This window comes from Labrus mixtus, chromosome 14 (genome assembly GCF_963584025.1).
Source record: "Labrus mixtus chromosome 14, fLabMix1.1, whole genome shotgun sequence".
In the NCBI taxonomy this organism is placed as follows: domain Eukaryota; kingdom Metazoa; phylum Chordata; class Actinopteri; order Labriformes; family Labridae; genus Labrus; species Labrus mixtus.
In genome coordinates, this window is record NC_083625.1 from 18,987,331 (window position 1) to 19,014,921 (window position 27,591).

The 27,591-nt window shown below is 41.8% G+C and overlaps 1 protein-coding gene across 2 annotated transcripts; it reads left to right on the plus strand.

Annotated features, from left to right (window-relative positions):
* Positions 1 to 946: 946 nt before the first annotated feature.
* On the plus strand, positions 947 to 27,476 carry kdm6bb (lysine (K)-specific demethylase 6B, b). Of its 2 annotated transcripts, none has more exons than XM_061055639.1 (21): positions 947 to 3,638; positions 6,506 to 6,562; positions 7,209 to 7,332; positions 9,019 to 9,078; positions 9,408 to 9,624; positions 9,733 to 9,978; positions 11,497 to 11,649; positions 11,741 to 12,025; positions 12,213 to 14,806; positions 14,899 to 15,025; positions 15,327 to 15,432; positions 16,402 to 16,607; positions 17,114 to 17,283; positions 17,370 to 17,438; positions 17,533 to 17,681; positions 18,145 to 18,259; positions 18,343 to 18,530; positions 18,681 to 18,822; positions 18,917 to 19,043; positions 19,130 to 19,300; positions 27,363 to 27,476. In XM_061055639.1, exons 3-21 carry the CDS (start codon positions 7,214 to 7,216, stop codon positions 27,381 to 27,383), a joined length of 5,265 nt encoding a protein of 1,754 aa, XP_060911622.1. In that variant the 5' UTR covers positions 947 to 3,638; positions 6,506 to 6,562; positions 7,209 to 7,213; the 3' UTR covers positions 27,384 to 27,476. The 2 variants fall into 2 exon arrangements, with proteins under 2 accessions (XP_060911622.1, XP_060911621.1); XM_061055638.1 differs by lacking the exon at positions 27,363 to 27,476 and adding an exon at positions 20,686 to 25,425 and having other exon boundaries at positions 952 to 3,638.
* The last annotated feature ends 115 nt before the right edge of the window (positions 27,477 to 27,591 follow it).

The following is a 27,591-nucleotide window of genomic DNA, read 5'->3' on the forward strand; positions in this document are numbered from 1 at the left end:
CTCCATAAAAAAAAACTTTCCAGACAGAACAGATGCTCCCTTCACTTGTACACTACAGGAGACAGTCTCCAGACCTCCACTGAGCCACCAGGGGGCTCAGTTTAGCACATATTCTGTCCTATGAAGCATCTCCACTAACTTCTGCACCAAAGCCAGCTGATTGGTCCAAATACCCACATGGGGCTGCGCATTGACCAATAGAATTCGAGCTGATCGGGGGCTGTTGCTAAGGCACTTCAGATGTAAAAAAAAAAAAAAAAAAAAAAAAAAAAAAGTCTGTCAGCTGTCTGCTTCCACCATTTCACTTTCACACTCGTCTGCCTCTTCGTCGGCTCTCCCTCTCCCTGTTCACTCAGCTGTCCTGCCGGGTTGTTATTGGTCGCCGACGGGTAAAATGTGCGGAGGAGTGAGCGGAGGATTTTGCATTGTGAGCCACAAAGACCCTCCCTCACGAACCCGGAGCTGTAGCCCCTCCTCCCCTGGTTCTTCTGTCACTTGACATTTGAGCTCAGCCAACACAGGCAGACCTGCTGTCACCCTCAAAATTCTGCTTCCGAGATACCTGCAGCTCCAACACTCACAAAAAGAGTGGCACGTTTTACCCGACTCTACAACCCATTCTTCTTAAATGTATCATAAATTGTCTTGAAAAAAAAAATGTTCAGCAAATGTGTTAACAAGTGTAACATTTCATTGGATGTGTTGTTGTTTTTTTCTGTAGAATGATGTCTACTACAGCTGTGGAGGGATTTAAAATAACTCCTCTACTGTACTGGCCATCTTCCAACTCTCAATTACTCTCACACACATAGATTGTACACACACACACACACACACACACACACACACACACACACAGGAAAAGGAAAATAAAGAGCCCCCTCTATGCCTCTGTCTGCTGTTTCTCCCCTCCTCCTGCCTCCGCTTTCTCGCTGCGAAACGTGATAGATAAGATTTTCTACCCTCCGATTGGCTCAGGAGTCATGATTGGCAGGTGGTTAGGGCCCGCCCTGCCGGTGTCTGTGCATGGATCGGTCTGCTGCGAGAGCCTAAGCATCAGAGAGTGGAGTGGAAACAGGAAGAAGGGGGAGAGGGGAAGAAAGGAGACAGAGGAGAGAGGAACGGGTGAGACAAGGTGGCGAGGAGTGAAAGAGAGGAAAAGGGGAGCAAGAGAGGGGGTGTGTGGATCAAAGGAACAAAGACACTTAAAAAAAAAAAGGTAAACTACGGTGAAACATGATTGTATTATTTGTCTCTGTCTCTATGGTAATCGTCTCTCTGCATGCATTGTGCAGTCTGGACGAAGTGTGAGTGGCATTTGTGTGTCTGTAATCTGTTGATTTCTGTGTTTTTCAGTGTGTCATTGTTCTGAACGACGTGTGTGTGTTGGCTGAACATACTGCAGTGTGTGGTCTGCAGACTGTGGTGCTGCACATTCATGCATGAAGCCAACACACACACACACACACACACACACACACACACACAGACATACATGCACACATGCAATGCAGACATGTAGGCTAGTGCACGAGCAGAAATGTGGAATGATGAATGTTGTATGGGGGGGGGGGGCTTCTGCGGTTACACTTTTGCTGTGGTTACATTTGTGTTCTGAGGAGCTGAGGTTGAACTGTTGAATATCAACAGTGTGTGTTTGTGGGAGGTGTACAGTAGTGTATCTTCAGCTTAGCAAAGTGTGAAGCTTAATCTTCAATTTGAGGAATTTCCAAACTATGTCACATGCAGCTCTTGGCTCGGGTAAAAGTTCAGCTCACTGTTAAACACATCTTACACACTAAAACTTGTGGCCTTATTGTGATTTTTTTTATATATATATATAAAAGAGGGTGGCTCAAATATTTGACTCACTCTCATTTGTAATAATAAAAAAAAAAGAATCAAAATGTATATATGGTAAGCTTAGCTAGCGGAAGGTACAGCGTGTATTCTTCCAGTGGATGTGATTGCCAGGTAACCACCTGGATTTGACATCCCAGGTAACCGTTCCTCACACAATCCCAGCTGTCTTGCTCACACTCAGACAGACACACAAGCACGTGCGTTCAGTATCATCTTCATACGTTGTCAACCTGCTCCATTGTCTTTTTTTTTTAACGAAAAGCTTGCACATTTTATTGCATTGTTTGCATATGACACCCCTCTTTTCTTGCTCTTGACCTTGCCTTGGTACATTCCAGCACCCCCAGAGAGAGAGAGAGAGAGAGAACGCTGTGCTTTATGGAGCATACACCGGGAGAAGCTGCTGTTACAGAAAGGGAGAAGGGGATAGAGCAGAGAGGGCTGTGGGGATGTTATTTTTAGAAATGTGATTGATATTCGCCTCGTACTGTAAGCTCTTTCTCCGGGACTGTGACGCTATTTCAGGCCTGAATCCAATAAAATCACACATGTGAATGCGTTCAGGGTGGGTCTGTACATTGTCGCTTCTCACTTCCCTCTCCATCTGTTCTCCACTTCCTATGTTAGCTAGCCAAGGAGCAACCAGAGACAGGCCAGGTCTGGTGCAGCCCATCCTTCCTTTTATGGTATAGGATCTTTGCAACTTGCAAAGACCCACAATGTAGCGGTATGAACATGCACATCTGCAGGGATTCACTTCAGCAGCAAGCCGTCTTAGATATGACAGGGGACATTAGCAGGGGTATGAAATGCTGTCCATTTGACAAAATGAGGGCACAAATTGGTGAGCATGGCTGCTCTTAAACAAGATAAATATTTCTGGGTTAGCTGTCTCGTTGCTGAGATTTAAGGAGGTGGAGCAGAGAATCATTGGTGTTAAAGTATACATTAAATCCCCTCCCTCTCGGTTTCGGTGTCCAAATCACACACACACACACACACTCCCAAACAGTCCCCGCCTTGCTTGAGGCCGTGCTCCCAGCTCCGGACTAAATGATATCATCGGGACGGTTACCAGGGATACAGGGACCCAGCGTGCAGAGAAAAGGGTGGGTGAGGCATAGGCAGAGCTGTACACATAGCCTGAAAGGAGAAAGGAAGCGGCTGGGATATTGGGTATCAAGAAAGAAAAATAGGAGACTTGTCGAGACAAGTGCGAGAAGATAGCAAAGGTGATGGGAGCAGAGCCATGGGGAGGAAACATGGAAGATAAAAAGCCCTACTGTCAAAGGTTATTGGCCCATCCTTCCTCCTTCCATCTCGTTTCGGTCCCTTCCTTTGTCTAGAGGGGGTCAAGTTTTGTAACGGTGCAAATGTGTTGCAAAAGCATGTGTTGTAGGAAACGACGGCTGGGAATAGAAAAGGAAGAGAATGGCAGCAATACCTGAGGGATGGAGGAGAGATCCTGCTGTTGATTTAAAATAATACAAGCTTCCTGTCTTGTACATCTGTGCACTGACTGGCTCTGGTATTTCCTCACTCTCTCCACTTTGTGTGTGTCTGTCTGTGTTTGTGTGTGTGTGTGTGTGTGTGTGTGTGTGTGTGTGTGTGTGTGTCTGTGTGTGCTAGCCAGCTAGTAGCCGAAGATGATCATGTCTATTTAAAGGGATCTGAGGCTACATGGGATACTGGCTTGTTATTCCTGACAGACAGCATCATCGAATTTAGACCGGCGTGTGTCTCCCCCTGTCTTTTTCCTCGGTGCTCATAGCAAGGTAAGATTTGGTGACGGGGTTCACATGCACACACACACACACACACACACACAATTACATTTCAAATAAATGTTGTGAATTCACACTTAGCAAACAGGATTAGTTTGACAAAATTGGGTAAAGGTTATACTGCCAAATGGGTTTTTCATCAGAGACTTGAGTGGGTGCGTGGTCCATGAACAGGGTTTCCTTGGTGACAAGCAGGAGAGAAGAATCAGTCTGAGGGGTGCATAGAGCAGGTTTAACCTCCCAGTGGGTGTCAGTTAACACCCAACAGCTACAGATGTTCCTGTACTATTTCCCCCTCCACGGTGCAGATTTCAAGACCTGAGTTAGCAAATTAGCCAATCAGATACCTGTGTGACACTTTGTGAAATAGTGTAACCTATTCCCCTTGTTTCAGTTGTACCAGATTGCTGCCATTATATGGCCTGTGTCAGGACAAGCCCTTTTGTAAGATGTGAGCAAACGCATTTGCAGAAAATAAACGATGTGTACAATTTATTTTTTTAATTATTTGGTGAGACAGTCAGTCGTAAATTTAAAAAAAAATGGGAATACATTGAAGTGCAAATGACAATCCCAGAAAAGCTCTTTTGTAAAGGCGTCATGTGCCCGCCCAAGGCTCAAGAATCTCTGATGTGCTGAACCTTACACTTAAACAGGTGCAGAACCGAGACACAGGCTGAGCTAATATAGTAGCAGCAGCTGGCCGGCAGATCCAGATGTGTTATGTTTGTCATTGCAACGGAGAAACGATGATCTTTCAGATAAAACTGATTGATTTAGTGGAGCAGTGGTGAACGTTACTCTCTGTGCCAGCTCACTATTTGTGTTTGCTACGTCCCGTTGAATTACCTGTAATCAGGCTCAGAGAAGGCTTTCTGCAACTCTCATCATATTAGGACATCTCACTGCCATCGGGACCAATTCAAGAGTTTTCGTAAAGCATCATTTGATTCTCAATACGCCGGAACAAAATGTTTTTGGAGCTATTCCCTGTTTTATACAACCAGCATTTAAAAACAATACAACCCTATAGTCTACTGTTAGCAGTGCACATTCTTTTCTCTACTTCATTAAACTGGGAAGCAGAGAGTTTACCTCCACAGCATCTTAACCTCTTTTGCAGCACATGACATCATTTGGCCTTGGAGAGAAATTCCAGATGTGTGCAATTAAACCAGCACACATGGGTCTAATATTGCAGGCCCATTGTTGTATAGAGTCAATTTTAGGCTGCTGTGTTGACTGACAGCTCCCCCCTACAACACTGTAACAACAGTGTGCTCCAATGTGCAGCAGGGAGGGTCTGCAGCAGATGGTCTATATCTGAGTATTGTTGCTCAAACACCAGCAGGCTGAGGCCTTTAAAGCACAGGAAGGCGCCTGTCTTTGTCAAAGAAACAAGAAAAACTGCAACACTGTTTATCAAACTGTTGTAACGCCGAACAAACATTGAGAGAGTTTTCAAGTTGTTTCAGTAAATACAAAAACACACTGAAAGCCTTTTCTCAGAATTTACAGGGATGTCACATAAGTTGAAGAAGTTATTCAGAAAAAGACGGATTGTTACTGAGATGGTTGTTTCAGTGTTAGACTTGTAGAAGATCAGAAAGCATATTTGTGGAGAAACAGAGGTTCTATGGGTATCAAAGTGGAGATAGACATAATGGCAAAGCTTTTACTGAAGGCATGCAGAAAAGTATGTCAGGGGAAAAAAGGCATGCAACTTGTTATCAGTGCAACATTGTACATTCATGAAGACCTTTTGTGTTCTCCTTCTGCTCTAAAAATACATCTGAATGCAGTTGACTCCAAAAAGCCTGAAGCCAAAGCAGTAAGAGCTGTCTGGCTTCTGTTGCTCTAGCAACTGGTAGTAAAATGGACTCTTGAGGAGGTGGCTCACTTATTTCATTCAGCACTCACAGAGAGGTTACTATAGCACAGCTGCAACAGTCTTACCACAAACAAACGTGCATGAAATCAACTTACACCACAGGGGAAGTGGAAAGACGTTGCAGAACAGCTCATCATACGATTTATAAATAGCAAAGAAAAAAAAAACGAGTGCATATAGAGATGTGACCTGTCAATGCTCCATTCAGCATGCAAAGCTGATCTCGACAGGGTCAGGTCCCAGAGGCACAGTTCACTGGGCGTCTGCCAGGAGCAGAAGAAACTGAGAAATATTTGATAGAGGGGGAAAAAAAATACTATTTTACTTTAATCAAAGGAACATAACAACATACAATTTGAATATTCTGAGGTGGTTAAAGGTTATACAGTCCAGTCAGACACAGGTTTGAAGCAGAGACCACTGTCCCATAGATCTGCTGAATTTACAGCTGATAATAAGCTGTAAGACTGAATGGGAGATGGTTGCTGTTGATTTGCAAAAACAAGCTCCGCTAGTTTTGTCAGAGGATAAAAGAAGTCAGGGCTTATTACAGTACTGTAAAGTAAGAAAATACCCTCCAACAGCCCACCCAGCTTTCCCCCCCTCTGCTTTTCTCTTTGTTGTTTAAGCGAAGTTGCCATTGTCATTCATCTTAGTGCCATGTGGGTTTTTTTCCCCTTCGATCACTGGATGGCCACTAGCTGTGGTGGCTGCTGGGTAGCAGTGATTAGAGAGAAGCTGAATGCACAATGCAGCTCTGGCTGACTGATGATATGAAGTCTGAACAGATACAGTGCAGCAGGCAATAAAGCATGCAGGAATCAAATCTACCCCTGATACACAATGTGACACTTTGGTCTGGGTGTGAATCACAGACCTGAAGGATAAAGAGCTCGGTATAGGCATGGTATATTTCTTTCTCTAGTTATGTACTGATTGTGTTTTCACCTATGTGTCCTGTCCACAGCCTGTTTGGTGCTATCAGGTGTGAAGTGGAGGGCTTCCCAAACTCAGACCAAGACTGGTAACCACAAAACATTTGTTTCTCTCTCTCTACTTTGTGTGTGTGCATTGCTGCTAACATGAAAACATACACTGGATTCACTACAGTAGCACATTGTAGTATAATAGTAGTATTTACTACTTTAAAGGATAACTGCAAAGGCACTGTGTGTCAAATAAGCACTTATTTGAAGGATATATTACAGTCATTATGGTGTGTGATGACAAAGTAGATACTTGGACTGTCGTAGATAGTAATCCTGAAGAGGCAGAGATGCACATAAATATTGTTCTGTATGCCAATGTAACATCAGAGCCTGAATATTACATGGTAGGGATGCTACACGTGGAACTCCTGGTTGATGCTCAGTTGTTTTAGTTGACTTGACTTATTATAGGGCCAATCCAGTAGGTATTTTCTTTTGTTAATGGATTACTGAATAGAGCACTTTTCTGGATAAGCTGCCCATACGTCTGTCATAAGTGTATAAATTATTCAAAAAAAAATTGTTGCACACATCTTTATGTTGGGAATTGTCATTGCCTAGATCTGATTGGTTGAAGGCACCTCAGTATAGTCAGATCTTTTTAAATGAGATATCTTATTTTTCTATGTGTTTATTCCAAATCTGAAAATGTACACACATATAGCTACGTTTGTGCTGCAGGCTGCATGTATCACCCAGCAGAGCTGTACTCTGGCCGTAACACATGGGACTCCTACACGGCTGGAGGACCTAACAGAGGACAATGGGCTCCTGTAAACGGTCGGCCCTGGAGCCACACTCAAAGGTCAGCAGCGCCGTCATTCACACTCATTCACCAAGTCTTTCTATAGGGTTAACTTTTCTTTTCAAAAGAGGCTTACGCCTGAAAAAGATTTGCACTGACACTACAGTAACTTTGATTTATTTCTGTCAAGGGAGACGTTGTTGGCTACAACAGTTAAGAAATCCCAAGACAGCAGAAACAACTCAAATACCTTTGACACCTACATGTAGATAGGATAGGTTAGAAAGAAATTTGAACAGTGGGAATTGATATTAGGGACGTGCATTACAAGTTAAATTAGTATTGTCACTGGCAATAAATCAAAATTTTATTTGAATTATCGTCAGTGTCTCATTTTCTCCTAGATGGACCAGGATGTACATCTTAGTTTGTTAGCTTGATGCTAACACATTGCCATTAACAGGCTAATAGATTTAGCATTGCGGTAATTTTAACCTAACAAACTATGTATTTTATTTTACAGTGTTAACTAAACTGTATTTTTTGATTGATTATTAACTTAACAATGTTTAGTAAAAGAGTCCTAAGTAAGAGATGCTAAGATTGTTACAGACTGTAATGCTACAGTTGTGTCTCCTGATGCCAATGCTTTCTTCTTCATTTGTCATTTAATGGTGGTTAGCAAACAGCTTTCAGACCACTACAGACACCGTCCACAGTTAGTACAACATTACAACAAGGTGCCGGTAAAAATAATAGGGGAAAGGAAAAAATGATTTGACTATTTGAAAACCGTGACCCTGGTTGATATGGAAACAACTTGAACCTTAAATATTCCCACTGTAAGTCCGTCCAGCAGGTGGGTCTAAAGCCTCTGCTATCTGGGTTTGATACAAGACGAGCACCACTTTAAGGGACTGATTAACTGAAACTGTGATGAGCAAGTTCATTAAGAGCTCTTACTTCAGCTGCAGCTGTGAGTGTGAGCCCATCTGCAGCTAAAACAAGCAGGACTGTACTTAATGAAAATATGACTTCTTCAGCTGCAGCAGAGAAGCCTCAATCTTAACTAGATTGAGCAGTTAAAAGGGGCTTTGATGAATGGGAGTGTGTCTGTAGCTACGGGGTTGTGATTTAGCAATAATAACAATCATAACTCCAATAAAAAAGTTGTGACTTTCAAAGAGGCATAAACAGAAGTTGTTTAAAGGTGTCATCCAATCAAGCTGAGAAGAAAGCCAACATTCTTCTTTTTAAAGCAAAAAGAAAAAAATATTAATGAGGAACTGTAATAGTCTTTAAAAAGTCCAGTGGGGTATTGTTAACACAAACCCCTCGGCAGGTCGTTATTGACCAAGCAAACAGAGTAGTTCTATCAGCAAGCTGTGCAAGTGAAATTTGAAGTGAGATCAAAAAAGTGAATATTTTAATATTCATTAGGAGTCAGTCCTTTCAGACCCACAGGTCCATATCAGCATTAAAGGTATATTACAAATACAACATGACACGTTTCTAAAAAGAAATGTTTCTGTTGTTTGAGAGTTCACATTAGCCGTTAACCAAACAACATTTATTAAAACGATCAAGAACAGGGCAAACATTTCAATCAAACTCTTAGAAGGAGGTGTTCATGGCAGGTAAAGTCAGCAGTCAGTAAACACAGGGAGACTTTGCTTCCATCTTACTTTCAGGCACTCAGCTCGGCACATTGACACATTTTCTGATTGTTTTTTTTTCTCATTACAGCAGATGCCAAGAAGGGCGCAATCAATCACATCATCCACCATCCAATCGTCTTTATAGTAGGTGAGTATCACAGTATGAACATCATTTACACGGTGCGTTGAAAATGAGCCTTTTGCAGCTTGTAACGCATGATATATTACTCAGCAAAGTTATGTCCTGCAAAGTGCTGTTACAACTTTAATGAATATAGAACACGTTGTAAAACTGAGGGAGGGCCAGCTTCCATTGTTTATGACAATTGGGCAGCAGAGTAGTACAAACCTTAGGATACGCTTCAATTCATGTGAATATTTGTTCTGACATTTACAGTGATATTCAGCAGCATCATTGTTTTGTACCGTATCTACATCATGACACTCGTTGCTCAATCCAGTTGGTCTTTTGCTTAGGGGAGAGAGGACAGACCATGTCCAGGACAAGGCTATCTCTAAGGGATACAGGCAGCCTCTGCGTCTTTGGGATTGCAAAGAGCGTCCGTTTGAGGCCCAGAACTGGCATCCCAACTCCACACGCTCATTCAACAATCGACCTGGCACCAACAACGGTTATCTAACAGGACCCGGAGAGCGCTACACAAACTGGGACAACGATGCCAGCAACTCTTTGGTGAGACTTGCAGATCTGCTTGAGACTTATTTCAATGATTGTTACTGGAAGTAGAAGCATTTCATCATTTGAGTCCTTTATTGAGACTTTTCATATTTTGGCTGTTAGCATGGAGGTCCTCATCTGCATCGCAACCACAGAGAAGTCCAGTCCCCGCCGCAGAGATGGGCCTCATCAGACTGCCGCAGGAGCTTTCCTAACAGAATGATGAACAATAGACCAGGACCCTGGAAACGGCCAGTCCTCCACCAGCGACGAGACCAGCAGCACCAGCACAGTCCCCCTCCACAGCACCCTTTATCCCCCAGGGAAGAGTGTCCAGCCAAGAGGAGACGAGAATCTGGCCCTGATCAGGTAACGATTGTAGCGTAAATAAGTGAATTAGAAATGAATATTTCATCATTCTTCCTCTTATTAACAAGTGGGGCATAAGTCGATATTTCATCGTCAACAGATGATCAATCATAGTCGTAATGTTTTCCTTCAGGGACCTGTTCACCTTTTAATAGAAAGACACCAACAAAGTACCTGACCTAAGGTGAATATTTATTACAAGCAGGTAGTGAAATCATTGTGACTAATAGTGAGCATTAGTAATGGGTACAATAATAAAGTCAGCATATGATGAATAGATGAAATAATGGCAAGTGGGTTCAGATTTTAACCCATGTCCTCTGCGGGACTAAAGCCTCTGTACACGGGGCAGGTGACATAACTGCTAGGCCCCCCCCAATAATCACTTTTTAAAATGTATTTTGATGGCCGGTCTACGTTTATTCAAAAAGTCACTCAAAGTGTAAAAGTAAAACAAAAGGCAAACAGTTTACACTGAGAGAAAAACTCAGTGGTCGGAAATCTAGAAAAAAAAAACCTCCATGACTCAAAGGAATTTGCGGGCGCAGGTATCGAGACAAACAGGACAGTCACTGTAACAACACCAAAGACGAGCATAACAAGGAGGACTAAACACAACGGGCTACAACCGTCTCCTCACGTCTCTTCTTCTGGCTTATTCTTCTCCCTGTCTCTGTGCCAACGTGTTTTAAGACCTTTTCTCTAAGATACATATGTCGCACAAAAACATTCATATTGTCTTACTATGATACCTTGGATTTATTATTTTATTTTATTCATTTTGTGTTTTATTTGTATCGGAACAAGTATTGAGCAAGGAGTCCGTTGCCACACACTACAGCATTTATAGCCTGAGCTAATTTGCAATCCCTTTGAGATGATCAAAACTCTTGCAGAAAACAATTGATAGTGAGAATAAGAACTTAAAATATGTAGATCAGAATAGAATCAGGTCAAATCAGACAAATCAGATCATGCCATATCTCATCAGCTTTCTTCAGTCGTGCATTAAAAGGAAAACATTCCTTCTTAATTATCAGTTAAACCCAAAACAACACCATGGGTTGCAGCATGCAAGTAAAGGTAATAGTCAAATAAACATGCGTCTCTTATCCAATATAAAAAGGGAATTGCCTTATAACACAAATCGTTCCAAAATAATTATTCTTATGAAAAGATGCTGTGTTTACGGCAAAGTTTTCATTTTGATTTCTTTGAAATTTTTTGAACACTACAGTTACTGGTTTTGGTATTACTATATAATTCAAAGTTATAGATGACATTAAGAGAAGGGGAGAGGCTTGCTCCTTAGATGAAATCCAAATGATTGACTCTTACAGAACAGCATGATTTTGTCTGTGGAGAGATGGTCTCTTGTCAAAGTTTTGATTCATTAGAAATTCATAAATATGGTTCTCTTTTGCTGCACGAGTTTTGGCTAAGCATAACAAACACTGCTGGTTTATATTTGGTAAAATGCAATCTCGAATGACAGCACATTTATGCGTTTCTGTGTAGTCTCATCCGGGATCAAGGCATTTACCTTTAGTTGCCCATGCCCCATCACCAACTCGCCACAATCGCTGCAATCAAGACGACTGGAAGCCTCTTCATGACAGGACTGGTCCTCTCCATCACTCTGATCACAGGACCTCAACCACACAGCAACCGGTAAGCTAGTAGAACCACTAAATGTTAGCTCAAAACTGAAAAGAAAAAAAGAGATTTGAGAATTGTTGACTTGAAATTTTGAAATTTTCAGGAAACCTCTAAAGTGCGAGCTGAAGGGCATGGCTCTAGTAACAGTAGCCCAGCAGCTCTGAACCAGAGATGCAGCAGCAGATCACCACATCACGGAAGCAGAGGGAAGGTCGACCGGAAAATCTCGTCTTCACCAGCAGACCACACCCGTGTGCCTTACAGCCACCAACACCATCATTACCAGTACCAACGGCACACAGGCCATCCCAGAGCCCCACAGCACAACCCGCCACCACACACTCATGAGGAAAAGGACTCAAGGAACCATCACCACAAAAAAAGCACAGTGAGAATTTCCTTCTTAGATCCCATGAGCACATAAATCTGTCCTTTGTTTAAGGATCCAGTAAGGTTTTCTAATATAATCTCTGCCTTTAAGAGAATCACTTGAGTTAGTCAAACCATTTTATTTTTTTTTACCTATTAGGCCTAAGTCACTGTTGATATTTATTGACATGTTACCTACTCTACAGGAACCTCAGCGCATTCATCAAAGGGCTAATTCAAGGGATCCAGCCCTCTACAAGTCCTCTGGTTCAGCCTCTCCCCCCTACTCATCCCTCCTCTGCACTCCTCAAAGTGAAGGTCGCACTGCCAGCAGTCCACATTCCCCTTCCAGTCCATCTGCCTACATGGCCGCCAGTGGCAGAAAGGATCAATCAAATATCCGTCAATGCAGTCCCAGCCCCAGAGGACAGCAGAAACTCCAGGGAAGCCCCAGTCACACCCCGAGACCTAGCTCAACATCTCCCACGTCTCCTTCGTCCCACACTGGACCAAAATCCAGGTTCTCAGAGGTCAAAATTCGAAAGACTTCAAAGTCCCCCTGCTCACGACAGACATCTCACAGCAGATCAAAAGCAATCAAGCCTGAGGCGGAGTTAGCCGAACGCATTAAGAGTGACAAGCTCGTGAAAAAGGAGAGAAAAGAAGGGCTCCAAAAGACGAGCAGGAAAGATGTGGAAACGAAGAGACGAAAGAAAAAGGAGGAGAAGAGGTTGGCCGAGAGAAAAAAGAAAAGGGAGAAATCAGCGAAGAAGGAAAGAAAGTTAGGCTTGAAAACTCAAATGCTAGAAAAGGAGATATTTACTTCTTTCTCTACTCCCAACTTCTCATGTGAGGCCAAAGGGAGTAAAATGGCGCTAACAACAATGTCACCCGAGAAGCAGGTCCAGTCACCATCAGCATCCAAACACAAGCACAGGGAGAGGTGGGAACGAGAGAAGACACAAAGGCTGTCCATAAAAACCTCTCCGCATCCGTCCTCTGAATCTCAGAATCCCAAAAAGAAAAGCAGTCCTCCAAAAGTTTCCGTCAAGGAAAAAGTACCACATTGTCCTCGCAGTAACACCAGCGACAAAAAGATCAGCAAGAAGCCGGCCAAGGTTTCATCCCAGCTGGAAGTCCGACCAAAAGCAAAGCCAGACGAGACTCTCCCCTCTCTTTTATTCAAAGCCTTAGAACCTCTCACTACAGCCTGCTCTATTAGCTTGGAGCAGCCAATCCATGGCAAAGATGATGGGCAGGGAGTTCTCAACGCCCCGGACCTACAGCCTGTTGCAGTGATGGGAAACCTGCAGGATTTGGGAGACAACCTTTCGAACACTCCTCCTGTCCTCAGCTGGCAGGGATCTCCAGTCTCAGATCTGGGAGACGATGAGGAGGAGCTAGAAAAGGGAGTGATAAGAAGACCTGTCCTCCAGCCAAGCCCAACCCAGTGCTTTTCCCCTCCTTCTGTCGACAGCGAGAGCACCGACGATACTACCAAGGAGTCTTGTGAAGGTACACTTGCCGACGATTCACACGATAGCATGCCAGAACTCTGTGATCTACCTTTTGCGACTGAACAAACTGCCAAGGAAGAAAAGGAGGAGGACGTGGACAGCGCTGGGGAAACTTCGGAATCTCTTCTCCGCGAGCTTCGCCACCATAGAACAGGCTTGGATGACGTCTTCAAGAGCCTCGCCAACTTTCTTGGAGGCCAAAAAGTCCCTTGTCGAGGCGGTCCATTTGGGGGCCCTCCTGCTAGCACCGCTGGAGGAGTGAAGTACTCTTCTTCTGTCGCATTGGGGCCAGAGATCCGTGAGCAGCAGGATTTCTTCCCCACACTGGATCCTTTAGCATCCTCTGAAGCCGGTAATCAATCACCATCTCACACTACCTCACATTGTCTTTCAAAATCCAACTCTTCGACAGATGGCAAGGAGCCTGTCAAGGACGCCGAGCTGCAGAAGAAGCATGAACAAGCCGAGAGAAATATCAAAGAGAAACACGAGGACAAGAAGACGGAGATCCTCACCGAGAGGACGGAGTCGTCTCTTTTGGATGGGTCACTGAGTGCAAAGCTGCGGCTGACCACAACTAACACAGCCTCCTTTACCAGCCTCATCACTGTCACCACCAAGGAAGACAGAGGGAGCTGCAAAGAGACAGATCCCATAAGAAGAGACAGGAAAAGAAAACGAAATAGCAAGGACGAGGGAAGACAAGGAGAAATAAAGATTAAGATCAAGACAGAAGAGAGCAGCGTCATGTGTCCTAAAAACAAAGCGATCGAGAATGGGAGGGTAAAAGAAAGGGATGTTTCGTCCTCAATTTTTGTCATCTCCAGGAAACCACCCAGAACTGTCAAAGACGGTAGGAAGCGCCAGATTCTCCTGGAAAAACAAACAAAGCACGGCAAGGACAGAACACGTGACAATGAAAACTCTGAGGGAAAGATGGCAATGGCAAAGAGAGAAGAAGGCGACGGGTTAGAAAATAAGACATCGGCAGCAGCTGGAGACACAAATAAGATGCAGAGGTCAGCATCAAGTGTCACAATCAATGCGTCCAAATTATGTGTCTCCACCACGGCGAGTAAACCTCCCCGCTCCTCGGCTCCGGTCGACCCTCTGAAACTCAAGGCTTTGTCCATGGGCTTGTGTAAGGAGTTGAAGATCCTTCTGTTTAAACTTGAAAGTGCTGGAAGACAAACGTACAACTTATCAGAGCTGGAGGCGAAAAGAATCCCACTGTCCAAGATCAGCATTGAAAACACAGCAGCGGAAGTGATAAGAGCTTGCAAGTGAGTAGCAGAGAAACTCTTTTATTTATTAGTTTAGAGTAGCTTCCTTATTGTTGTTCCTTATAATGAAGTGATTTTTCCTTTTCCCCTAGAGGAACAAGTGTAAAGGGAAAATTCAAGGAGTCCTTCCTGCTTCCTGCCTTCTCCGTCAAACCTAACATTGCCGTTGTGACACCCATTCCTAGAGAGAAGCTAAACCCTCCGACACCCAGCATCTACGTGAGTCCGCCTATTAGTTGTTGCCATACCAGGGGCACGGTTCTAGGGTCGTTGTGTTAGGCTACTGCCGCACAATGCAGCCAAGCACGGCTGTTGTTTCTCTAGTCCTGGTTGTTGCTTAAAATCCCCCTGAATTATTTCTTGGAGCCTCTTCTTGAGATCAGCCCGAAGGCTGCCTTATCTTACCTTTGTTTCGAGACATCTACAGGTGTTAGTATTTTCCAATTGTTCTTTCAAGATTCAATTCCTTACAAATGTTCTGCATCCAGATGTTCATTTCCAGATGTGTTTTTTTCCTCAGTTGGAAAGTAAGAGGGACGCTTTCTCTCCAGTTCTGCTTCAGTTCTGCACTGATCCCAAAAATGCTGTCACTGTCATCAGAGGCCTGGCTGGCTCCCTCCGCCTTAGTGAGTTTATACACCATAATCATCTCGGCTAATTTGCCTCCGTCAGTTTTCTCAAAAGAATTGATCAAATTCCATTCAGCACAAATGAGCTTTTTGGTGATTAGCAACACGTTGCCATTAATAAGGGCCTTTTTGTTTAGAGAAAATGATCACACAGGGACAGAGAAAGGAGAATAGAGGAGGCATTTATTATACAAATATAAGCATTTGTAACTGTTGGCTTACTTTTTTATTGCAGTAGACTTTTACAGGTTATGTTTTAGAAAATTGATAATTTGATTTCAATAAGAAATGCGGTTTAAAGCTGACCCTGGACTCAGCAGCATCATGTAATGGAGTGTCAATCAATAAATCCATCAATCCATCAATCAACCATCTTTATTTGTAAAGCGCCAATTCATAAGAAATATTATCTCAAGACACTTTACAAAAGAGCAGGGAAAAGACCTTACTATTTGTTATATTATCTACAAAGACCCAGCGTTAATCCGTCATGAGCACTAAGCAACATTTAGCAAAGCTACAGTGGAAATGAAAACACGTCCTCTAAGAAGCAGAAACCAAACATGATGAACAGCCGAAACTGTGTAGGGATTAAAAAATGGGATAGAGGGAGATGCAGGAAGAAGGATATGGACCAACAGAGCAACAACAACAACAACAACAACAACAACAACAATGAATACGACAGATTTAAAACTATTTGCATGAGTTTGCTTATTTCAGTGTGTGTCCTTAGCATGATCCAGTATAGACTTATACTTCATATGTTATAACATGATATATCCATATGGTATATCATATAAAATATTGTATAAAATGTTAGAAGGTAGGAACCAGAAATCACATGAATAATACACTAATAACAAATGAATGCACGATAACTGTTTTCATGAAATATATGAAACATTTAAAGAGTATTGACATTTGTAATCATCTAATGATTATCTCTTTCTTGCCCTATGTGAGACCTTGGTCTGTTCTCCACCAAATCGCTGGTGGAGGCCAACGCGGAGCATGCAGTCGAGGTGAGGACTCAGGTTCAACAGCCGGCGGATGAGAACTGGGACGCCAGTGGTTCATTGCAGACCTGGCCCTGTGAAAGCAGCCGCTCACACACCACCATCGCCAAATACGCCCAGTACCAGGCTTCCAGTTTCCAAGAGAGCCTGCAGGTAGACATTTCCCCTCATAGGAAACACTTGCACACAAATGGCTTGATTGACCCCCACACCAGTCTGAATTGCAACGTTCTTCCAAATGGAAACCAACCAGAATGTTTGAGAAATATGTTTTCTACTTGTGTTTGATGTGGGTCTGCCCAGGGCTGACAGTAGCAGACAACAGCAATGCAGTACACTTAGTGTTATTAATACATTTGTCCACAGTTAGGTTGGTCACACATGAGTCCATTAAAAAGCATTCCGCCCGTTTCCTGCATTTGTATGGCAATTTCCACAGAAAGCAGAGTATGCACATAGCAACTCTTCAATATGTTATTATGTTTTATTCATCAATGGCTGGAAAAAATATACAGACTCCACCACCTGTGTTAGGTATACACTTCTCTTTTCCACATCCACTTTATCCAGGACTGACCTCCAAAGTGAGCTGTGTAGTGATGCATCCATTTTCATGTGTTGGCCAATCTGTCCGCTAAGCTCATGTAGATATGTTATAGGAGGAGAAGGAGAGTGAGAATGAAGAGGAAGAGGAAGAGGAAGGGGAAGAGGACAAGCCCTCAGATTCATCACCCAACACCAAAGCTGGTCTGCCCCTCGCCAACAGTAAAAGCAATCCGGCCTCAACTACCATTCAACCCGATTCTGGCCTTGTCACCAACACACTCAGGTAAATGTGATTAATTTGTTAGAAGAAAAAACGGTTTAAATGTCTAAAATACAATGGTCTCATTTTTTCTTCTTCTTCACTTTCAGCTCCGAGCAGAAGTCAGCAGGAAAGATAATCAAATTCGGGACCAATATTGATCTCTCCGACCCTAAAAGGTGTCATTGTGTTGTTCAATTCTTCCCACGTTGCTTGATCTCCTTGAGTCATCCATATTGTTTACCCTTGATGGTCATGTTTTTTGTTCGTAAGGTGGAAGCCCCAGCTGCAGGAGCTGCTGAAGCTGCCAGCCTTCATGCGCGTGGAATCCAGCAACAACATGCTCAGTCACGTCGGTCACACCATCCTGGGCATGAACACGGTCCAGCTGTACATGAAAGTGCCGGGCAGCCGCACGCCAGGTCAGTGAGTGTCCAACAACCCAATGAAGCATTAGTAATCTGTAAACGATCCTCACCGAACTTCATCACTCATACCATACTGTATACATAAACAGGAAAGCAGAGCAGGCTGTTTCAGTTTCTGCTGCTAGGTGCTGAAATATTCTCCTGTTCTATATTGATAATATCAAATTATATGTAAGGACCTTTTCATTTTCTTTCATTGTAACAACTGTAATTCACTCTGATGTCACCCAACAAATAATTTGCTCTGTCCATTTTATTTCCCATGTGATCCTTCGGTTAATACTTGAGATTTTCTAAACTCTTCTCACAGCCTGATTTATGACTTACATTCTGCTGTTTTATTTATATTCATTATCAGTTAAATCTAAATCGTCTTCGACAACTGTGCTTCTCTGATGAAGTCGCTGGACTACGTTTGACTTCAGATGTTTGAATCCGTCTTTGCATGTCTTCTCAGGTCATCAGGAGAACAACAACTTCTGCTCGGTCAACATCAACATCGGGCCTGGGGACTGTGAGTGGTTTGCCGTCCACGAGCACTATTGGGATGCCATCAACAGCTTCTGTGAGAAGTGAGTGAAGGCACTTTTAGATTTAACAATAGATAAATCCGGAAGTGAATGTCTTTCATTGTTGCCAATTGTCTCCCTCCTAGGCATGGAGTGGACTACCTCACAGGGTCCTGGTGGCCAGTCCTGGAGGACCTCTACAGCTCTAACATCCCCGTATACCGCTTCATTCAGAGGCCGGGAGACCTGGTGTGGATTAATGCGGGGACTGTTCACTGGGTGCAGGCAGTGGGCTGGTGCAACAACATCGCCTGGAACGTGGGACCGCTCAACTGTGAGTTAAACTGAGATAAAATGAGAATGAGAAAAAGATCAGTTTAGAACTTGATCATCAGGTGCTCTCTGTTTCTCATAAGGTAAATATGCAGTGAAATATGCAGCCCACTTTTCAACCTCCCCTCCGTTTGTGTATTTTCTCTCCCAGCGTACCAGTATCAGCTTGCCCTGGAGCGCTTTGAGTGGAACGAGGTGAAGGAGGTTAAGTCAATCGTTCCCATGATCCATGTCTCCTGGAATGTGGCTCGCACCATCAAGATAAGCGACCAGGATACCTTCAAGATGATCAAGTAATGTCTTCATGCCCATATCTGTGTGTGTATATATGTGTGTGAGGGTGTGTTTGTTTAACGTCTCCACAATCTGCTCGTCTGTCTCCTTTAGACACTGCCTGATACAGTCCATGAAGCACATCCAGATTCTCAGAGACCAGCTGGTGGCAGCAGGGAAGAAGATCTGCTACCAGAGTCGAGTGAAGGATGAGCCGGCGTACTACTGCAACGAGTGTGATGTGAGTCCTTCATCCGTGTGTCTGTACGGTAAACTGAGCTTTTCTGGATCAGATAATGGACTCCAACGGTTTCTTTATGTGTGAAGGTGGAGGTGTTTGACCTGCTGTTTGTGACCAGTGAGAACAGCAGTAAGAAGAGCTACGTGGTGCACTGTGAGGACTGTGCCCGGGCTAAGAGCCCATCGCTGGCAGGAGTTGTGGTGCTGGAACAGTATCGGATAGAGGAGCTGATGAAGACCTACGACAGCTTCGCGCTGGTCAGTATCACTTTCTAACTTATACTGTGAGTGATGCCAGAAATCTCCTGGCTGTGAGGAATATTATGAAGCTAAATAAGGTACAAACATGACCCTGTATTTCTTCACTGATATACTTTTTTTCTTCTAATGTGCAAAGGTGCACGGCGGTATGACACATAACTTTTACAGCATCAAAGAAATGCAACACTAAAGACCGTAGTGTTAGTTTTCTATAATTATGTTTCTTTACATTTTCAATGAGGAACACTACAATTATAGCCGGATGTTGTTTGTATCAGTCACCCAATGGTTCAGCTCATGTTGTTTAAGAATGAAAGCGAGCTTTGAAGCTTGTTTGAAATTGTTGACTCATCACATTGAATGCTTCAAGTTTACATTATGGTAGCTTTATTGTGAAGTTACAGGCAAGGGCTTTTTAATGAAGTCTTTTTTTATTAAAGGATAAGTTCAGAATTTTAAGTCAGCCTAAAAAAACATTGAAAACAAAAAAGCAAAAGAAAAAAATACACATTCCCCTTGTTTGCCTTTTTTTTAGCAGCAGACTTTGAAATCTTCAATGCACTTCACAGGGCAACTTCTGAAACAGCGTCTGCTCGCAGCTGCCAGACAATCAAACTGTATTATGTATAACGCAGTAATGCAAACTGAATATACACTGAGGTGGAATCATTACAGAAACCAGGGCACATTTCAAAGGTACATTTCAAAGGCACATTTCAAAGGGATTTTGATGTCTCATCTACTTTGTGTGGGAAAGAAATGCGTGCAGGAGTCTGAAGAACCTGTTGAATACAAACATAATCCCAAAAGTATATATCATCAGTTTTTTGTTTAGATTTATTTGTGGGCTTTTTGTGCCTTTTTTGTAGAGACAGGACAGTAGATAGAGTCAGAAGATCAGGGAGGGAGAGAGAGTGGGGAATGACATGCGGGAAATGAGCCCCAGGTCGGATTTGAACCTGGACTGCACACTTGGATGACTATAGCCTACGCAAGTGGGGCGCTTGAGTAACCACTAAGCTACCGGCGCCCCATATCATCAGTTTTGATAGTGTATATTTTAGTTTGTATAGAAGAAACTCTGATTAGACTAGATGTTTCACTTGTACTGGTTTCTTAAAGTTAGTTATTACTGGTGTCATTCACAAAGATTATTTAATTCATTATGAAGGGGATTCTCTAACATCCAGACAAGATGTATTTCACAAAAAAGAGAAAAAATCTGAATGATAAGCTTTGCTTTTATTTTGCATTGTCATTTTTGTGTCTCATATCACGTCCACATCATAACTACATGTGCAGTGTAAGTGTCCGGCTGAGCTCTCTCTCTCTCTCTCTCTCTCTCTCTCTCTCTCTCTCTCTCTCCCTCTCTCCCCCTTCAGGCTCCTGCTCCCTGTTCAAAGTGACAACTCCTCCCCGGTGTCTTTCAGCCATAAAACCAAAACGCTAATGGCAGCACAAGCGTTGTCTTCAAGGCAATCTATTTGTGAAAAAAAAAACACTCCCTGAATCAGCCAATCACATTTCCTCAGTATTGTTTACATCACACAGTAAGGTATGGATACTCAGCCAATCCAACTCTAGCTCACTGTCTTCCCCATACCAGCTGCTGATTGGACGTGGGTTTTGAAATAGAATGACTAGACTGGTACTCTTTAATGCAAAGCATTTCAGAACTGTACAAAAAAAAAAAAAAGAAGAAGAAGAGCACTGCTAGCACTGAAAATCAGGTTATATGTTTAACGGACACTGCTGTGATTCTAAAGCGTCAAGTAGCCGGTTCTGTGAGTTAATTCAGGTACTTTTATGCAAATTCAGTAGAACTTTTTTACACCAATCTAGTTATTCTATATGTCCATGAATTTGCTGTGATTCTGTTGTACCAGCAGGGGAATGGCTTCACAAGAGAAGTAGCTGATTGTCACATTTGACATCACATTTGCTTTCTGTTTTTTTTTTTAGTATTCAGGTGAACTCTGGCATTTGTAATACCCGTCTGTATACTCTTTGAGGTGCTATTCCAATCCTATTTATTCTCGTTAGGTATTTTAAAAGTTTTACCAGCCTAGAAGTACACCACATTGGCCTTGCAAACTGTATTTAGAGGAGAGGTAATTAGAGGATTAAAAAACACACAAAAAATAAGGTTTTATGTAAAAAACTAAACTTAAAAAAACTAATCAAAACTTTTCTCAGTTTCTCTAAAATACGGGTTCACTAGAGGACTAATATGGTTTCATCCTTAGTTGGAAATCAGCTTTTAGATGGAAGGTTTGGTTTTGTTTGTTTTCATCACCAGTCCAGCTAATTTCGTCGTCGGTGTGGTTTCTTTGATACACCCAGAAAACAGGCATGGTGTCGTTTTTTTTATAGTTTTGAATGGGAGAACAATCCCAGTTTTATACCTCTTTTGTTGCTATATTCTCATTTGTAGATGACAGAGAAAATAAATACTTGTAAATTGTGAATGAATTTATGATATACCCACGGTGGTGTGCATAGACTTGTGGGCAGGGCGGTGCTATCAGTGAAGTGCCGGTTAGTGTGAGAAAGTAATATGTCCAAAGAGACACACAATCATAATCTTATAATGCAAAAGCCAATGAGGATGAACAGATGTCCAAACTGACTGGCACCTCACACTGTTTTCTCAATCTTCCGACAAACATCCACTCTGAACAGGATCAGGAGCTTCGTGCGTCAGGAGATGTGGCATACTAGTTCAACATGTTAAGAGCATATGCAGTGTTTCCCCTACCATTATCTAAGGGGGGCGCCCCGACATCAACTTATTTTATTTCATATAAAGTGCCAGATCACAACAGAAGTAATTTAAGGATACATTTCCTATAGAACAGGTCTGTTACCTTGTCCTTTTATTAAACAAACTAAATAGCCTTATGTTATTTATCTTATTTACACAGCGGCATTTCATTTCTCTCTACATGTGCACAGACAGACAGACACACACACACAGGTGAGCACACTCCCACCAGCGGAGAGTGCGTGTCGGAAAAGTATGTCGCGACAACCACCTGAAAAGCATATTAAGAGGCTCTGGAAATGTTGTTCCAGAAGCCCCTCCCAGGCCCGCCCCCGCCTCCCCCCAAAAGCTGTAAACCAAGGGGAAACACTGAACTGAGACTTGGCTCAGACATCATTTCTAATTGTAACAGCCCTTCAATTGAAAACATCAAGTTTGTTGAGGCCTCATAGTCCAATCTTTGGCTGTGAATGTGGCTATTGTGGAAGGGCTACACAATTTGTTCAACTTCAAAGTAGAGCTCGACTGATTTTTGGGTGACAGTGACATTATTGGATAGTTCTTTATATGTAAAAAAAACTACTGATGGTGACACTACTTCATTACTGTAGCCTTAGACTAGAACAATCTGCACGCACATGTTTATTTGCTCTGGCGTATTTGACCTGGCTCCATCCTGTTCTGGCAGATTACAATCAGGCACAGTTCAGGTCAGTCTGATCACAGCTGTTTATCTTATATTGTGTGTGTTTAAGGGCCATTGAGGCTTTTTCGTAAACAAACAAGATGGCTACCACTGATGTGGAACTTTCTAAATTCACAAACTTTTTGTTATTATACTGTAGTCGCTTTGTAGTGGTCTGACAGCACTATCTCATCTACTACAAGATATTTTCAGTTTATCTTAAACTTAAACGTTAGACCTCTGCCTGTATATTCTGTTCTTTAATTCAATCATTCATTCTGTTCTTAAATGGCAGACACTGGCCCTCATGTATCCAACGTATCTGTCTGTGTCTGAGAGTCATTAGATCATACTGCAGTGCCTGTTACAACAGACAGAGTTAGAGGTGCACAGATTTATTGTTAGATAAGATATTGCACCTCAAAAGTATTTTATATTACGCTCCACCTCAAACGATCTCTGTATATCTCGGCTACATTGCTTTTTAAATAACGTTGAGCAGTGCGATCTGTCAGGTGATTTCTTTAGTTGTGTGTTATTTTTGATGAATTCATGTTTTTTTTTTTTATCGTTTTACTTTAAAGATTAGAGAGGCTTCTTTCAGTAATTACATGTTGAAAGTTCCCATGCGCACAGGAATATCACTGCAGAAAATATTGCGACAAAAACAGGTACTTTAAAAGGACGGACAAATCTCCAGAGGAAACTAAATAGAACGTTTAACCTCTGAAGAAGGAAATGTTTAAGAATACAGAATATCATCGTTAGATCATAAGTAATCGGTATGTCCGGAGATTATAATAATCAATGATACGCTGAAGTGAGACTTCAGGCCAGACTACATGTGACATAATAACGAATAAAGAAATCTGGGGGCTGTAATTACTACTACTGTATTACGTATCTCCATGCCGTAAACTTAGGGGTAGAGGACAGCTGAACTGTGAATATATAGGGGCATGGTATTAAAATGAGGATCGTTTCCAGCCGCCACACTTACCAACACTGGTCACCCGTACGCTGTGATCAGCCAGATACACACATTTTATAGGTCCCACGTGGACCCTGTCGTACGATGATTTCTACACCCAAATCTGCTCTGGTTTCTACACCAGATTGATAAGTGAGGGCCAGACTGTGAGCAAAGATTCGCCCTGACTTCAGTATTGTTAGGATTTAAATGTACGCTGACACGCTGGCACCTCATCAACTGTTACAACTAAGGGAAAGAAAAGTCTCACCAAATGTTCCTGTTGTTGAAACTAGCTATCCATTCTAGTAAATAACATCTACATCCTGATTGGTTGTAATATCCAGAGGCATTTTCTCTGCAGCCGTAGACAACACCTGTTGAAAATTTAAAAATACATTGAGATGTTTCAGATTCATTTTTGGCTTAAAATTGGTTCAAATTTCCATAAACCTTGTTTGCTGCATCTTCTTTTATATATCAGCAAACATAAGCACAGGTAGCTGCAATAAGCTGATATTTCAGCCTGGATGATATTGGTCTAGCTCTACTTTCAAGTGCATTCAAAAGCTTTTGTTCCTTCATATAATACGATCGTTGCTTCATTGGACTGTATACATGAGTTAAGTCCAATCTTTAATTACTTAAATTGATGTTAAGCATAATCAAATGTCAGTGATCTAAGCCCTGCCCGTATCAGTCTGTGCACCCCATTCACTGTACATATTGTATCTGTTTTCAGGTTTACTAGAAGACTTCTGTAGTTTTGTTCTCAGTCAGATATCTAATTTGTATATGGTCAAAATTTGTCCACCTCAGTCTCTTGTTTTTGTTTTTGTTGTTGCTATATTATAAAAACACCCAGAAAATATCCTGTGTCACTCTAGTTTAAATTACTGCAATGGGAGTTTTTGTTCCCACTTTTATACCTCTTTTTGTTGACAGTTTCTGTTTTTTGGATTACAGAGAGAATGGAAAATTGTAAATGGTGACATTATTTATACTGTATATGGTTGTTTTCTTATATATTTATTGCATATCAAAGGGTACTTCATTTGATAAGAGCCTAAAAGGTATTTTAAAGATGTAGTATGGTCATAGTGTGTGGGGCAGGGGAAGTGCAATCAGGGGGGACGGTTAAATGTTCATGGTGCTAGCCCCCTCCTTGCCTCAATGCCCCCTTATTAAAAAGCATATAATGATGAATGATCAAAAGTCAGTGATACAACTCAATCCACTGGTTGGTGCTTAGAACCTTTTCACAACAGTAACTGGTAACAGAAATGAACTGATGTCTTTGTACTGTAAGTAACAGATGAATACGAGATCTTTTAAAAATGTTTTCTTTTCCATTGTATGAAATTCATTATCTTGTGAGGCATTAGTGGTTTTCTGAAGAGCATTAGCAGTAGTTGTAATTATTGACACTTTTACAGAGACTTTTAGGGATGTGACTTTAAATGACGTCGAGGGTTTCGGTTTTTCTCTGTGTCTCGTCCTCATCATTATTATTCGTAGTATTTTTTGAAGGATGTAATAATGCTATTTTATTCCTCTTGACTTGTTTGATTTCTGCTGCACTTATTGTTTCTAAAAGAACTCACATAGAAGAAACCTGAGCCAGACCTGTCTTAAATCCCTCTGTGATTTTTCTGTGACATACTGTATTGTTGTTGGATGAAATAAAATGTTTTGATAAATTATTCAACAATGAGTGTTTGCCTCTGATTTCCTTGCAATAGTCTGACTCAATGAGTTTCATTGATCCAGTTCTGGTAAGTGTCATTCTCCCTATGACATTGTTCATGGTGGCATGATGGATAGGAGGTTTAAATATTATAATTATGCTTGTGTAGGTGGAGATGGTTCATCATCAAATGCAAAGATGAAATGAGATAAATATTTCTACCATCTTACCGACCATATAATGAAACCTGGGATGCAAGATTTGATACAATTCTGCATATTGATTCTCATAAAGGCTGATAAATGTTTTCAGAGAGACCATTTTAATTTAACAGTTTGCATAATATTTTGAATAACCCATTTTTTGTACATGTTTTTACTAAACCATTGTATGTAACAGTCTTTCAGGGAGGCAGTGTTTTGGGTTGATTGTCTCCAACTTAGACTTCTTTAGCCGTGCTAGCATTATGACCTCAGTCAATTTAAGTTAAGCCCAATTTGGGTTTGGACACCCATTGGTTTATATCATGAAGACACTGAGTGAGGGAGTGTATGGGATTCAAGTCATCTGTAAGTAATGATATAATTGTGAATCATCTGTATAGTTATGGTTGTTCATTTTGTGCTTCTGAATAAATATGTGAGTGGGAGCAAATAGAGATTAAATAGAAGTGGTCCGAAAATTGACCTTTGAGGAACACCACACAGCAGTTTCTGAATCATTTAGGGTTGGACCTGACAAGCCCACCCACTTTTTCTAACCTGTGCAGGAGTATGACATGGTCTACGGTATCAAATGCAGCACTGAGATCCAGAGGCATAAGAACATGTAGTTTGTTGGAGTCTGTGTATTATTGGAGATCATTTACAACTTTGATAAGTGCTGTCTCAGTGCTATAGAGGGACCGGAAACCTGACTGATAAATATCTTCAGTACAAGGTTACTTGATGCAAGATTTTTTCGAGTAATTTGCTAAGGATTAGTAAGGTGGAGCTGGGCCTGTAATTATGTCGGCTGATGCACCATTTTGGTCAAGAATGATAAAACTTTTGGATGAAGAATCATGCAATGTGGTACTATCATTATTTGTACCCTGACTTTCCCTCTAGCACCTCTAGCATGAAAAATGTTCCCCCTTGTGTTATTTGCCAAAACAATTCAGACACATTTAAATGATTCCTCGAGCAAGTATCCATTTATGTCGGGAAATGCCTAACTTTGTGCCATCAAGACAATCATTCAAATTAATGTACCCCTGAAAATGTATTGTAGTCACTTTGGGGATCTACTAGACTATCTTCTAGTGTGTTAGCATTTAGCTCCAACAACCCCTGTGTAGGCTACATCCTTAGAATCATCTTAGGTGCAGAAACAGTTAACAAAGGAAAACAAGTAAAATAGCAAGAACTTAAATAAAATCTAATAAATAGAGCTATAACTTGGCTGTAAACTTTTACACAGAGTCTTGCTTTCTGTTTAAGTCTATTAGACTGTGACAGTGGGGTTGCTTACATACTTAGCTGCTTTATGACATGCTCTGTGTAGTACCATAGGTTTTCACCACAGTTAAGTCTTTCACTTTAATTAAGTTTATATCCTACAGTACTGTTTGTCATTTATTTCTTGTATTAACCTCTGTAGTGAGTCTGAGCTGACGCAAGCTTTTCTGCAGACAAAGTTCAAACATTGACATGTTACAGCTGCTATTCAGTTACAGTCTGCAGCCACTAGGTGGCTCCACTGACCTTGTTTGGGGCTTACTTTAGAGTTGAGGGCGAGGTAGGAGAGAGCTAGCGCTTTTGTTTTTCCCTCCAACATTTCTCTGATACTATCTTGTCAGCACTAGTAGCATGCTGCAGCTTCTCCTTTGATGTGGAGGCATTTAAATGTAAAAGAAACAGAAAGTTATTTAATAATAACATATCACACTAATTGAAATTTCTGTCTTTTTAGGCAGTGATGTTGCCAAGATGATTGGACAAAGGTGGGTTACAGATTCTGAACTTGTTCTTATGCTGCCAAAGATACAAACCAGGTTGTAAACTTGATATTAGCATAGGAAAAAATGAATACAAGTTTTAAAACAGCAATTTAACAACCACTACCCCCATGCTTACTATTCGAAGTCCCACATAAAGCTGTTGTCTCTTTAAAATTTCCACGAATAAAGCCGATATATATC